A 12,779-nucleotide genomic window follows, 5' to 3' on the forward strand; every position below is an offset into this window, starting at 1 on the left:
CATCGAGGGGCGATATATTTCCCCTCGCTTTCTGTTTTCGGGTTGACTTAGGGCAGGGGTGCCCATTAGGTAGATCGTGATCTACCAGTAGCTCTCAAAGCTGATGCTGGAAGATCACGAAGGGTGTGAATGGTGGCCCCTTATTCCATTTTGGTATATTTATTTAGCTGTGCAAACATGATTACATATTAGCCCGAGTCTGCTGAGTCAAGCTCCCTGACTCCTTTCTGGTGGATACTGGTGGTTGAAGTGCTATGTATTACATCAAAGAATATTAGTTTACACAGCCTGTTGCACTACACTGTTTGCAAAAAACAGCAAGGTGAGCCAGGATTGAGAGCGAGGAGAGACAGCCCGGAGAGAGAAGAGAGACAGCCAGAAGAGAGGAGAGACAGCCAGGGGAGAAAGCAAGGAGAGACAGCCAGGGGAGAGAGAGAGGAGAGACAGCCAGGGGAGAGAGCAAGGAGAGACAGCCAAGAGAGCAAAGAGAGACAGCCAGGAGAGAAAACGAGGAATGACAGCCAGGAGAGAGAGAGCGAGGAAAGACAGCCAGGAGGATGAGCAAGGAGAGACAGCCAGGAGAGAGAGAGTGAGGGAGTTTTTTTTTCGTTGGTAGATTTCATGTAGCTCGTCATTTGAAAAGTAGATCTCAACACGAAAATTGTGGGCACCCCTGACTTAGGGTCTGAATAATCCAGCTCGGGTTTTGTGTCTCTCACCTGGATTGTTAATTGCTTAATGATTGATTAAACAGACGCGATAAAAGGGGAAGGCTGGAGCATGATGCTGCTCTGGCCTGGGACTCAGACAGCATTCTGAGAGAGCTACAAATTGGATGTTTGTGAGTTAAAGGTTGCTGAAATAAATATATATATAGTGGATAGTGGGGTATAGCTCAATGGGAATCACACTCACACAAAGCCCCATTTCCAGAAAAATTGGGACGCTGTGTAAAATCTACATAAAAACAGAATGCAATGATTTGTCTCAAAAAAGTTGGAACAGGGTCATGTTTACCACGGTGTAGCACCCCCTCTTCTTTTAACAACACTCTGTAAATGTCCGGGAACTGAGGAGACCATTTGCTGGAATTTTATTATGTTTCCTCAATGTCAAATTGCAAAGACTCTAAATATATCATCATCTACAGTATATAATATCATTAAAAGATCCTGAGAATCTGGAGAAATCTCTGTGCGCAAGGGACAAGGCTGAAACGCAATATTGGATGCTTGTGATCTTAGGGCCCTCAGACGGCACTGCATTAAAAATAGGTATGATTCTGTAATGGATATCACTGCATCCCCTCACAAATACTTCCAAAAATCACTTTCTGTGAACACAGTTTGCTGTGCCATCCAAAAATGCAAGATAAAGCTCTGTCATGTCATGTCATATCTGAAGATGATACAGTAATGCCGCTGTCCTCTCTGGGCCAAAGCTCATTTAAAATTGGTTTTACAAAGTGGAAAACTATTCTGTAGTCAAACAAAATTAAATTTTACATTCTTTTTGGCAACCATGGGTGCTGTGTCATCCGGATTAATAAATGAGGGACCTTCTGGCTTTCTATCAGCGCTCAGTTTAAAAGCCTGCATTTCTGATGGTATGGGGGTGAAATAGTAAGCATGGAATGGGCAGCTTGCAAATCTGGAAAGGCACCATCAATGCTGAAATCCTGGTTTTAGAGCAGCATATGCTCCCATCCAGATTGTCTTTTTAAGGGAGGGCCTTTTATATTTCAGCAAGACAATGTTAAATCGCATACTGCATCTATGACAAAAGCATGGCTTCATAGTAGAAGAGTCCGAGTGTTTAACTGGCCTGCCTGCAGTCCAGACCTTTCACCAGTTGAAAATATTTGGCACATCTTGAAACTAAAAATACGACAAAGAAGACCCAGGACTGTTGAGCAGTTAGAATCCCATATCAGGTAAGAATGGGACAACATTCCTCCCCCAAAACTCCAGCAACTGGTCCCCTCAGTTCCTAGGCATTTACAGAGTGTTGTTAAAAGAAGAGGGGATGTTAAACTGTGGTAAACATGGCCCTGTCCCAATTTTTTTTGAGACGTGTTGCTGCCATCAATTTCAAAAGGGAAATGAATTTTTTTTATTAAAATGGTACATTTTCTCAGTTTAAACATTTGATATGTTTTCTATTTTCTACTGTCAATAAAATATGGGTTTATGAGATTTGCAAATCATTGCATTCTGTTTTTATGTAGATTTTACACAGTGTCCCAACTTTTATAGAATTGGGGTTGTACAACAACAGTTCCTAAAGTTTGAGCCTTAGGGAAGGCAACACCAAGTCTTAACTTGGTGCCCACTTTTCTGTGCTCACTCTTCTGTTGTCCAAGATAAAGCATTACCTCATAGACCTCAGAGACCATAAACAATGCTGTCATTGGAAAGCTGGAAGTAAGTGGAGTGAATCTTAGCCCTGAAAATGGAATTTTCTGCTGCACTAGCACATAGGAGAGGGTTTTTGGGTTTATAAAAATTCTACTGCCTACTCTATTTCCATGATACCTATGGCGAGTTCTTACCTGCTCTGTGAAAAGTGCAAGATCTTCAATATCTTTTATTACATCCTTTTTTCTGTTGTTTCCTCCTTCTGGATTGTTTTTGTTAGGTAGTTTTCCTTCTTTCCTCAGTATCTCCCGCTCTCTGAACCCTCGATAATTGCTTTGTATTACCAGTGCCGCCTTCGCTTTATCGTCTTCAGTTTCCAGATGTTTTTCACTATCTTCATTAGATTTTTCACAGTTCTGAGATATTTTATGACCAACATCTGAGTGGTTATTATTTTGTACGTCCATATCTATGGAATGACTCAAGGGAGGACTGTGGGATGATTGGGCTGTGGTTGTATTTTTCTGTCTCTCTTCTTGAAATATCTTTCTGTCTCGGTAGCCACGGTAGTTGCTTTGAATGACTACGGCAGCTTTATCTTCTTCCATGTTACTTTTCTCAATGCCATTGTGATTACTTTCCTGCTCCTCAGTTTCCTCTTCGGGAGGAACTGAATTGCCTTTTTCTAAACTTGAATTGCCTGGTTCTTGAATTTGTTGACGTTCAGCCTTCATTTTCTTCCTCTGTTGGTGGCCTCTAACATGGCTCTGGATGACAATGGCTGCATCCTCTTCACTTTTCCCATTTGTGGGCTCCTCAGCCTCTATTTTCTCTTTCTCTGGAGGATCAGTTGCTGTGACATTATTTGTGTCATCACACTTCTTTCTTTTCAGTGATTCCCTACCAAAACAGCATAATATTAGGCAAGTGACATGAATAAATGTACTATATATAACTATTATGACAAAAGAAAAGGCCGGAAGGCAGTTGCTGAGCTGTGTTCTCCTAGGCGTGGGAGGAGGAAGCCTCAACATGCATGCATGAAGAGAATGCTCCTGGAATTACACATATGTACAATATCTTTTGAGCTATGCACTTTCACTCTTATATAGTGCCACAACAAGTAAGATTTTGTAATGTGTAACATGATCCAGTAGGGCCAATATATCACTCAGAACTAATGATTTTTAAAGTTAAGCAAGCATAATACCAAACAATATTTTGATTTACCCAATGGAAAATACAATAACTATTTAAAGATGAGCTTCAGGCAAATAGTTAATATGCACCTGAAATACACATATGAAAACTGCTTTGCATTCCATTGAATTTATTTGATCCAACTATTTCTTAGATTTACACAGCCAAGTTGGATAGCACAGCAGTTAAGCAATACTGCTTGGTCACCTTCCTGTCCCCAGTCTGTGGCGGGGCAATCAAGGATCAGTAGCAAACTAAAGAGGTTCCTGCTTTCCTCTTTCCTGCTATCAGCACGTTACTTGTCAAGACAAGTGCACTCACTAGCTCATATTGCTGTCTCTTCCTCTCTCTGTCTGAGTATTACTGTACAGGGGATTACCAGACAGACTCATGAGCATTAGACATGTGCTGGGCAAAAATATTTTTATCAGTCGAAACAAATGAAAAACATTTTCATTCTTTTCGTCAATGGAAACAAATTTTAATGTTGTTTCAGATTCTGAACGAGACTCTGAATCCGAAAACCGCACAAAAAAACTGCAGAACGAGCAGCAGCCATATCGGCCACCAGACCGTTCTGCGCATGCGTGCCGCCATTTTGGAGTATATGTTAGTATACACCAAGATGGAGTATACCAAGATATACTCCAAAGTGGCAGCGCACATGCACAGAACACGCTGGCTGCCAGTTTGGCCGCCACTCGTTTTGCGCATAACATCACCCATGACATAGCGTCATGTGACGTTATGCACTCCGCCTCCAAGATGGCGGCGGGCATTGTCACAATGGCCAGCAGTCAATATGGCCATCGTGCGTTCTGAGAAATAATTTGTGTAGGAGTCTTTAAAGGCTATATATAGGCCTTGTACTCTATCTCCAGGATGTATAGCTATCATACTTTTTCCTTTCAAAGCTCTTCCTCTCTTTGAACCCCCGATAATGAGCTTGGATTGTAACTGCAGCATCATTCTTCTGTTTAAGCATATCCTTCGCCTTCTTCCTCACTAGATATCCCCTGGCACCTGTAACACATAACAGGTCAATGAAGAATGTAACATGCTATCATAGTAATAATGAGCACTTACGTGGGAGGAAAATGAATACATACATGCTTGAAACTTTGTAATGAAATTTTGCATCTCTGTTTTGCTGTGTAGATCCTTGCGAACCGCATGACCCCTGTAAGCTTTACAAAGAAAAACCAGGTATAAGCCAAAGTACATAGATACAAATACAAGATCTTCAGTGCTAGAAAAAAACAGGAACATCATTGCACCTCCCAAATCAGTATCCTTCATTCATAATACCTATATTAATAAGGTGCAGGTGGCTTATAATTGCTTTAGTGTAATTAACCAAAATTAGGCATCCTTTAGGGGTCTATTTCTAAATAATTTGCAGGATCCTTTACCCTGCGAATATCTTTGAATGTTTGTTTTGTGCAAATAATAGAATAAATGAAGGCTCTTAATATATTTTATTTTCAAGTCTAATGTATTATGAGGTAATACTGCTTTATAACCACTAGATGGAACTGAGGAACATAGAAAAGATGTATTTTTTCCCCTATGTTCCTCAGCCCCATCTCGTGGCCATAATGGAGAATTACATCACAATACATTCAACCTGAAAAGAAAATGTATTAAAGCTGAACTTAAGCTTTAAAAATGAATACTTATATCGAAAATATATTTACCTACATGACACAGCTTGGCATCACATCCCTGCCCTTCATCCAATCAAAGAATGCCTAGTATTCATTGAGAAAAATACTAGGCATCATTTGAATGGCCGCTGTACTGAGCAAGTGACCTACTGTGTTTTATCGGCACAGAGGAAGCGACTAAGCACACCAGCTGTTGTATTACTGTGTAGCTGCTGCTGTAGCTGCCACTACCACAGTGTAACACACAATTCCTGTGACCTTGCCAGGAATCATTTATATACACGTACATTGTGCCCAGCTGGACCACTGTAAGTATATATCATTTTTTAAAGCTAGGGTGCCGCTTTAAGAACATTTGTTTTTGTCATTATTCACACAAGACTATGATTCACAGATATTCGCAGGGCAATGGACCCAGCAATTTGTTTATAAATAGACCCCAGCGTGTATGTCAGAACAAAATAAAACATATATGCAGTTAATTTCTGAAATACATGCACATTTGCCTTTGTTTTTTCCCCTTTGCAAGTACATAAAAATACCTAAATACCTTATAATTCTGCCAGAAATGCACTCGGCTCCTAATTTCCTATAGTGAACAGTCTTTTCAGCCCTGCCTAGTTCCCTGCTGGAATACAGAAAACCTCCCTTTCTCTCCCTCTCCAAAATATAAGGGGGAAGTATTCTGTAGTCCTATGCATAAAGAAAGTTGGAAAATATACACACTGTAACTAGAGGATTGACATAATTCATCTGATATTCAGTGCAAACTGTATTTTCTACATGAAAATAGGAAAATATACACAAAAGGGATGGACACTACTGTACATTTTGCTGTGTATAAAGAACCCCCTATGGGATGACTGTTATGTGCTATGCAACAAATAACCTGTGCGTTATAAAAGCTCGATAATAAAATATATCTGTTATATCATTGACAAAATGATTGATTCCCCTGCCCTGGCATCTAATGGAAACTCAGAACATATCATGTTTTGCTGGAAGGATGCTCACTAGCTATTACTCTTCTGAATTACCTGTATATGTTCTGTGTTTGGGGCTTTTAGATCATGATTGTTATCGACTAGAGAGATGATAGCTAATGTTAAAGCTACAGACAATTTTTTGTTGTGGATAAAATGGGTGAGGGTTGGATCCTCTGCCAGATTTTTGATACTGTCTTTGTCCCTATTGGGAAACATTCTACTCACTTCCTGTTAGAACAGTGATGGGAAATCTCATCAATAGGGACAAAACACATTTCTATTCCAGTGGGACAGGTTAGAAATCCTGATGTATGTGCCCTCCTGTCCCAGTGACAACTTCACCCCCCATTTCCTGCCTTGTGTCACAGGGATAGAAGTTGAAGGAAAATCTCCTCAGTGGGGTCACATGCAGAAATACAAACTCGGCATACATTACTCTATTGAAAAAAAAAAAAGTCTAGGATTAAACTGTGAACATTTGCAAAACATGAACCATCAACATTCTTAGGGTACACATAAACATGACAGAGTTTGATGATCTGACCACTTTCAGCTAAATCATGTAATGATTTTATTTTTGTGGGTTTCCCTAGTCCATCTGCCCACTGCTAGGAGAATGCTTGATTGGGCAGGTGAAAACCTAAAACGAAAGTGCTTCCTATTCTGCACCCGTCTTCACCAACCAGACTTTAAAATGGATGTAACACTGCTGCAGGTCCCCAGAGCATTAGCACAATGGGATAGTACCCCCTAGTTAGACCTACACTCCTACTCCTCATCCCAACCACCACAGCTGCCATCTTTTTCTGGTCTCCTTCCGCATCCTGTATCTTTTTTCTTTGGCCATGAATTGTCCACTGATGATATAACTCCTGCAGATGTACAAAATCCTCTGGGCTGGGACTGTATACTGCACTGTGCATTCTCCACAGGCAGCGTATGAAAACATACTGCATCTGTACAGAGGCTTACCAGAGGGAGTCAGCCTGATGTGCAGATATGCGCCTGGTCGGACTAGGCGTAGATCTGCTCCTAATATCTGAGCTATATTTAGTGTAGATATTAGTTTACATGGTGCAGAAACTGCAACATTCCTGTGACAAATCAAAATTTTCCAGGATTTCTGCACATGTTGCAAATCATCTTCATTATAGACACACAGGGGGGATTTAACAAAACTGGAGCAGACAAAGTCTGGAGCAGATTTGCACCACAGCCAATCAACTTCTCTCTGATTTTAAAATTTTACTTTGCAAACTGAAGACAGATGCTGATTGGTTGGCAAACTGAAGACAGATGCTGATTGGTTGCCATGGGCAACTGCTCCAGATTATGTTTGCTCCAGTTCTGATAAATTCTCCCCACAGTGTTGATGATTTGGCACATGTCACGTTTGCATCATAAGTCCGCAAAAAAATATTTCAGATTAACAATAGTTTATTTAGCCCAAAGTCTTTTCTTCCAAAAAAAAAACACCTCTACCTGCTAAAGCATTTTTCTTTTTTAAGCTAGGTTGCGCTTTAACTAAAAGCTTGGCTGAGCTCAGCTTGGAGGTCTATGTAAATCTTTTTAGTTTTGGAGGGTGATCCAATGGAACTTGCACATTAGACCACCATCTTAAATCTATGGCAGCTTTAAGTTGTGTGTACGTTTTGAAATGTCTTACTCTGAACAGTTGTAAATACCGCACACATAAGAAGCTTTTTAAAGCTAACCAAACAACACTGGAACAATTGGATAACGGTAGACTTGGAAAGAAAAAAGGAAAAATATACTAAAACTCAGCTGATCTCAACTTAGAGACCTTTTTTTCCTGTTAACAGAGAATATTGAGGCCGGGTTTACATATTTGCATTACATTAGTGCACATGCTTTACTGCACTTTACTGTACCACATTGTAACATCTCAAGTTCAGTCCATTGTAGTGAATAACTCCACTAGTGCACTACAATAGATTTGCGTTTTAGCACACCAGGGCACACAGATATGAACTATCTGTTCTTAGTGGTGAACTGGAAAACAAAAGGTGAATATTAGGTCCATTGTTGTGCATTGGCAGCCCATGTAAAGTTAATGGGCTGCCTTGCCACAATCACTTTACAATACAATACAACACGCCACAACTATGTGAACCCAGCCTGAATCAATAGGGCTAATTGGGGCTGATTTGTTTTACCTATGTACTGCATTCCCATCAACTTACAGTAAAGGCACCTCCACTAAAAGCCCTACTTCAACCCTCCTGAGATATGTGGCTATATGTGACAAGTTTCAGGTAATCACAGTAGCTGAACTGAAAATGTTTAATATGATATTTGAAAAAAAATTAGTACACTTAATATACATGTCTGGAGGTTTTGTTTGAGAATATAAAGAGCACATGATTACCTGACTGTATCTTCACAGCACTTTCCTGTCTCTTCTGCTTCAGTTTTTGGTACCTCTTGGCTCCCAGCCACCCTTTGATACAGGCCTGAAGAACAACTATTTTGTTAACTGTGCTCTTTACCATACGGTCCAGCTGCTCAACGTGGAAGTACTTAAGGAAAACCTGAGGACAGTACAGAGTGTTGTTATTGGTTGACATGCTAATAAATGGACAAGGAAACAGAACATATTGACTGAACATCAGTTGGTCCGTTTCCCAGGACCTGTACTATGAGAACCTGCTAGACATTCACACTTTACGTATACAACCAACATTTTCTTAGTTTCATATGTTTGCCATTGGTCATTATGGGTGTGGGGCAGCCCAGTGGCGTAACCAGAGTTATGGGCGCCCGGGGCAGAACATTTTTTTCGCCCCCCCCCATATTATAATACAGGGAAAGGTAAGTATGAATCTACAGGACTTAGCTTAGTGTTAGGTGTTAGTGTAAGACCAGTGTTAGAGGTTAAATGTAGGTTAGAGAGTTCATGTTCAGAGTTATGGTTACCCTTTGTTAATAATCTGGCTGGAGTTGGACTTTGAACCCCAGCTGAAGTCTCACACCATTTTAATTCCCTAAAGCTCTGTACACCCACATGTTATGATTTGTGCTTTGAATTCCCTTAAATTCTTTTTTGTAAAAAAAAAATGTAATTGAAAGTGCGATTCATGCTTACTGCCCTCACACTCTAGTGCCTTGTGCTGGCATAGCTGAGTAACAGCCACACTCCTCATCACATACACTCTCCCACAGATATCTACTTCAGAGGCTTACTTGCAGTTTCATTTTAATGGTGAACATTAAGGTCAGGATAATGGCTATATAGTGTTTTGTATACATTTTCCTTCTTTCTATATCAGTCTGAGCTAAAAAAAAAAGCTAAATATCAAATACTAACGGGGTTATTCATAAAAGGGTGAAGAGTTTGGAAAATGCAGGAGAAGTGAACAATCTAGGCCAAAATAGCTGATTTAGAAAAATTCTCCAATTCAGCTCATCTTCTAGTTCAGCTGTATTGTCCTAGATTGTTAACTTCTCCTGCCTTCTCCTTACTCTTCACCCTTTTGTGAATAACCCTTTAAAGGAGAACTATGAGATGAGTGATTTCCACTCACCTCATAGTTCTAGCCGACCTGTGACAATGAGACTGTCACAGTTCGGCTCAGTAGATCGGGAGTTGAGCGAACACATACTAGGTTCACTCACCTCTCGATCCTGTCACGGCTCTCTGCCGTGACAGGGGGAGGGCTGGATTCCCCTCTCCCCGCTCCGATCTGCCAGCGCTGACTGGCGAAACGGACGGGGGAGGGGGCGGGTACAGCTGGCTCTGCCTCTAGATAGGCAGAGCCAGCTGTCACTCACGCAGCTGGGCAGATCCCGTCATCTACGTCGGGATCCGCTCCGGCTGCGGCGTCTCAGTATACCGCGAGCTATAGCTCGCGGTATACTGAGCTTAGGGTAACGGGAGGACGCTAGTTTGTGTCCTCCCGTTACCCTAAGGAGAACTATGGGGAAAAACACTGACCCCATAGTTCTCCTTTAAATATCAATATTTAGCATTTTATTAATTAGCCAGTGGGTGAAGCTGTCAGCTCCTTTTCTTCTGCTTTCAAATGTATCCTCACCTCACCTGTGTAAAATTTTGAGCTCAACGGAAACTTTCAAACAAATAAATGAGCAAGACCCCTATTCCCCCAACATCCTTCCAAACTGATCCGTCCATGGTGCAATTCAGAGATAGTCATATCTGAACATAAACAACCCCAGCTGCATTTCTGTATAGTGCATGCATGGTACACAGTCCAAAACCATGGCCATTACTATGGAATTGTTCCTCCAATTGTGTCTATAATTGTGGCTATAATGGCCTCCTTTTTTCTGGGATGGCTTTCCACAAGATTTTGGATATGTATGTGGGAATTTGTGTCTGCTTGACCAAAACAGCATTTGTGAAGTGAAGTACAGATATTGCACACAACTGGCGTTCAAATTTATCCCAAATATGATCAGTGGTGTTGAAGTCAGGGCTTTGTGCTGGCCACTCAAGTTCTTCCACACCACACTTGGCAAACTATGTTTTTATAGACCTACCCAGATAGCAAGCAATTGAACTGCAAGCTTGAAAATGACTTGCTAAACTATTGCAGACTTGCCAAGCTTCACAATTCTGTTGCACAATTACAGCAAGTCTGCATTGCAAGTCTCCAGATCAACGTGCTTTGCAAACGTGCTGTACACTTGCAGAGCTCTTGCTAAGACCTGCAGAGCTCTTGCTATAGACTTGCCAAGCAAATTTGCTACAAATTTAAAAAGTGTCAACTAGAACTTGTACTGCAAGTGTTCTGCAAGTCTACAACTTGCCAGGAATGTGTGCCGCAAGTTAACAAGAATTATGATTTAACCCTGCCACAAGTTTGTGGCAAGTTATCCTTGTTATCTGGGTAGTTCTGTGCATTTGAAAATAATTTGGAGTGGTGTTCACATACTTTGTAAAAAATAAAACTGACTTAAAACTATAAGTGTTAAGTCTCAGTGTTAGATTAAGAACTAAGCGTTAGAGGATAGTTGGGTTACCGTTTCATGTTCAGGTGAGTGAATAGATATGTGTTAGGCTCAAGCTTGGATTTTATGTTAGGGTTAGAAGTCAGGGCATGTGGGTGAGTAGTCTTTTCTTCTTACTAGTTTTTGTCACTGAAAGTGCTGAGTAAAGAACTGCCAGTAGAACGTTCTTGACATTGAAAACCAGTGTACCATTTAAAGCAAACTGTTCGTTGGTAAGGATATAAAAGTGTGTATGCTGTTACTTTGTTTTAAAGCTTAATCTTTCTTTCTATAAGCAAATACAGAAATATAATGAATAGTGCACCTTCAGTACACAGTACGGAAACATTACAGCATAGAATTGGCATAGTGAAAGTGTACCAAATGTAATAACCCTGTAGTCAGAATCTTACACTGGCACTTTACAAATCTGATGAAGTACACAATCTGCAAGGTCAGGTTCATGTCAAGCAGGGGCATGTATACTGATCACCTCATTTAACAACCATTTACTCTGAATATGCAAGTCAGCAGCAAAGCATTTCATAAGTAATATGAATGACAAGAAGACACAAGAGGGGGTTTGCTAAGACAATTTCAAGCTTTGGAGAGCATGCAAATCCAGGTATAACAGGAAATGTATAATGTTTTTGTGTATGTTTTATTTTATTTAATATGGTCAGTACTAAAACAATTAATTTTTCTTTAGTCTAATAAAGCCTGTTTACAGGACTCAAGAGCACAAGCTCAGATGTAAATACACAACTAAATGTTTTAGAGGTGTGACATATTTTCCTCCCTTTGCTTGTCACTGCTTTGTACAGGCAGGCCATATAGAGTTTCAGTAAGAACAGAGAGTCTGAAAGCAACCAGCCTCTGCTGTTCTGTCTTCTTTCCTTACAAAGCCCGTAATGCTCTGTGACACCAATGCTAATGGTACGCTCTGTTTTTAATTATTATTTTTAAATACATATTTTATAAAAATAGTGAAAAGAGGTGATTAGCCTGCACTCCCCATAACACTCTGAGACACCAATAACCCCTTTTATTGCCTGGGGGCCCCGTACTTTTCGTATAGGTCTCCCCTTCCGGTGTTTACAATTGATATTTCTAAAACGCTCGTTGCGACTATAAGATCTAAATAGGCCTCACCATCAGTATGATGCGAAAAGTGTAGGATACAAAGTCCATTATACGGTACATAACTATTTTCTGAACCATTTGGCACAATTCAATACATTGTAATGCTTGGACAATTGCTGTCACCTATCACTGCCTTATTATCTTACGCCACTATGTGAACTTGTCAAATGCTAAGAATTTATTGTAATGTAATGACACCAGTTGTTGAGAACTAAGATGTACAATATTCTCTTGTCTGTTTATACTTTAATAAAAACTATATGGAAAAAAAAAATAGTGAAAAGAAATATATAATGTTGGTTTAATAACTAATGCTTTGAAATACACACAATTTGTTGAAAAACATTTTAATTAACATATAATATAAAGTTATTTCATTCTGATCAACTGTAGAAGTACAGTAAATGGATATTACTTTATTGCTACCTCTATCCATTCCTGTAGTTCATCTCATG

General features: G+C 40.1%; 1 protein-coding gene across 1 annotated transcript in view; it reads right to left on the reverse strand.

Annotated features, from left to right (window-relative positions):
* The window catches only part of MYO3A (myosin IIIA), a gene marked incomplete at its 3' end in the record, with an annotated part of 88,784 nt that overhangs the window by 2,889 nt on the left and 73,116 nt on the right, over positions 1-12,779 (reverse strand). The window contains exons 26-29 of the mRNA XM_018557949.1: positions 8,600-8,762; positions 4,667-4,744; positions 4,457-4,580; positions 2,552-3,257 (exon numbers count right to left, since the gene is read on the reverse strand). Of these exons, the coding sequence (XP_018413451.1) occupies positions 2,552-3,257; positions 4,457-4,580; positions 4,667-4,744; positions 8,600-8,762 (1,071 nt within the window). The remainder of the gene's footprint in view (positions 1-2,551; positions 3,258-4,456; positions 4,581-4,666; positions 4,745-8,599; positions 8,763-12,779) is intronic.

The sequence above is a fragment of the Nanorana parkeri genome, unplaced genomic scaffold (assembly GCF_000935625.1).
Source record: "Nanorana parkeri isolate BGI_ZX_2015 unplaced genomic scaffold, ASM93562v1 scaffold313, whole genome shotgun sequence".
NCBI lineage: Eukaryota > Metazoa > Chordata > Amphibia > Anura > Dicroglossidae > Nanorana > Nanorana parkeri.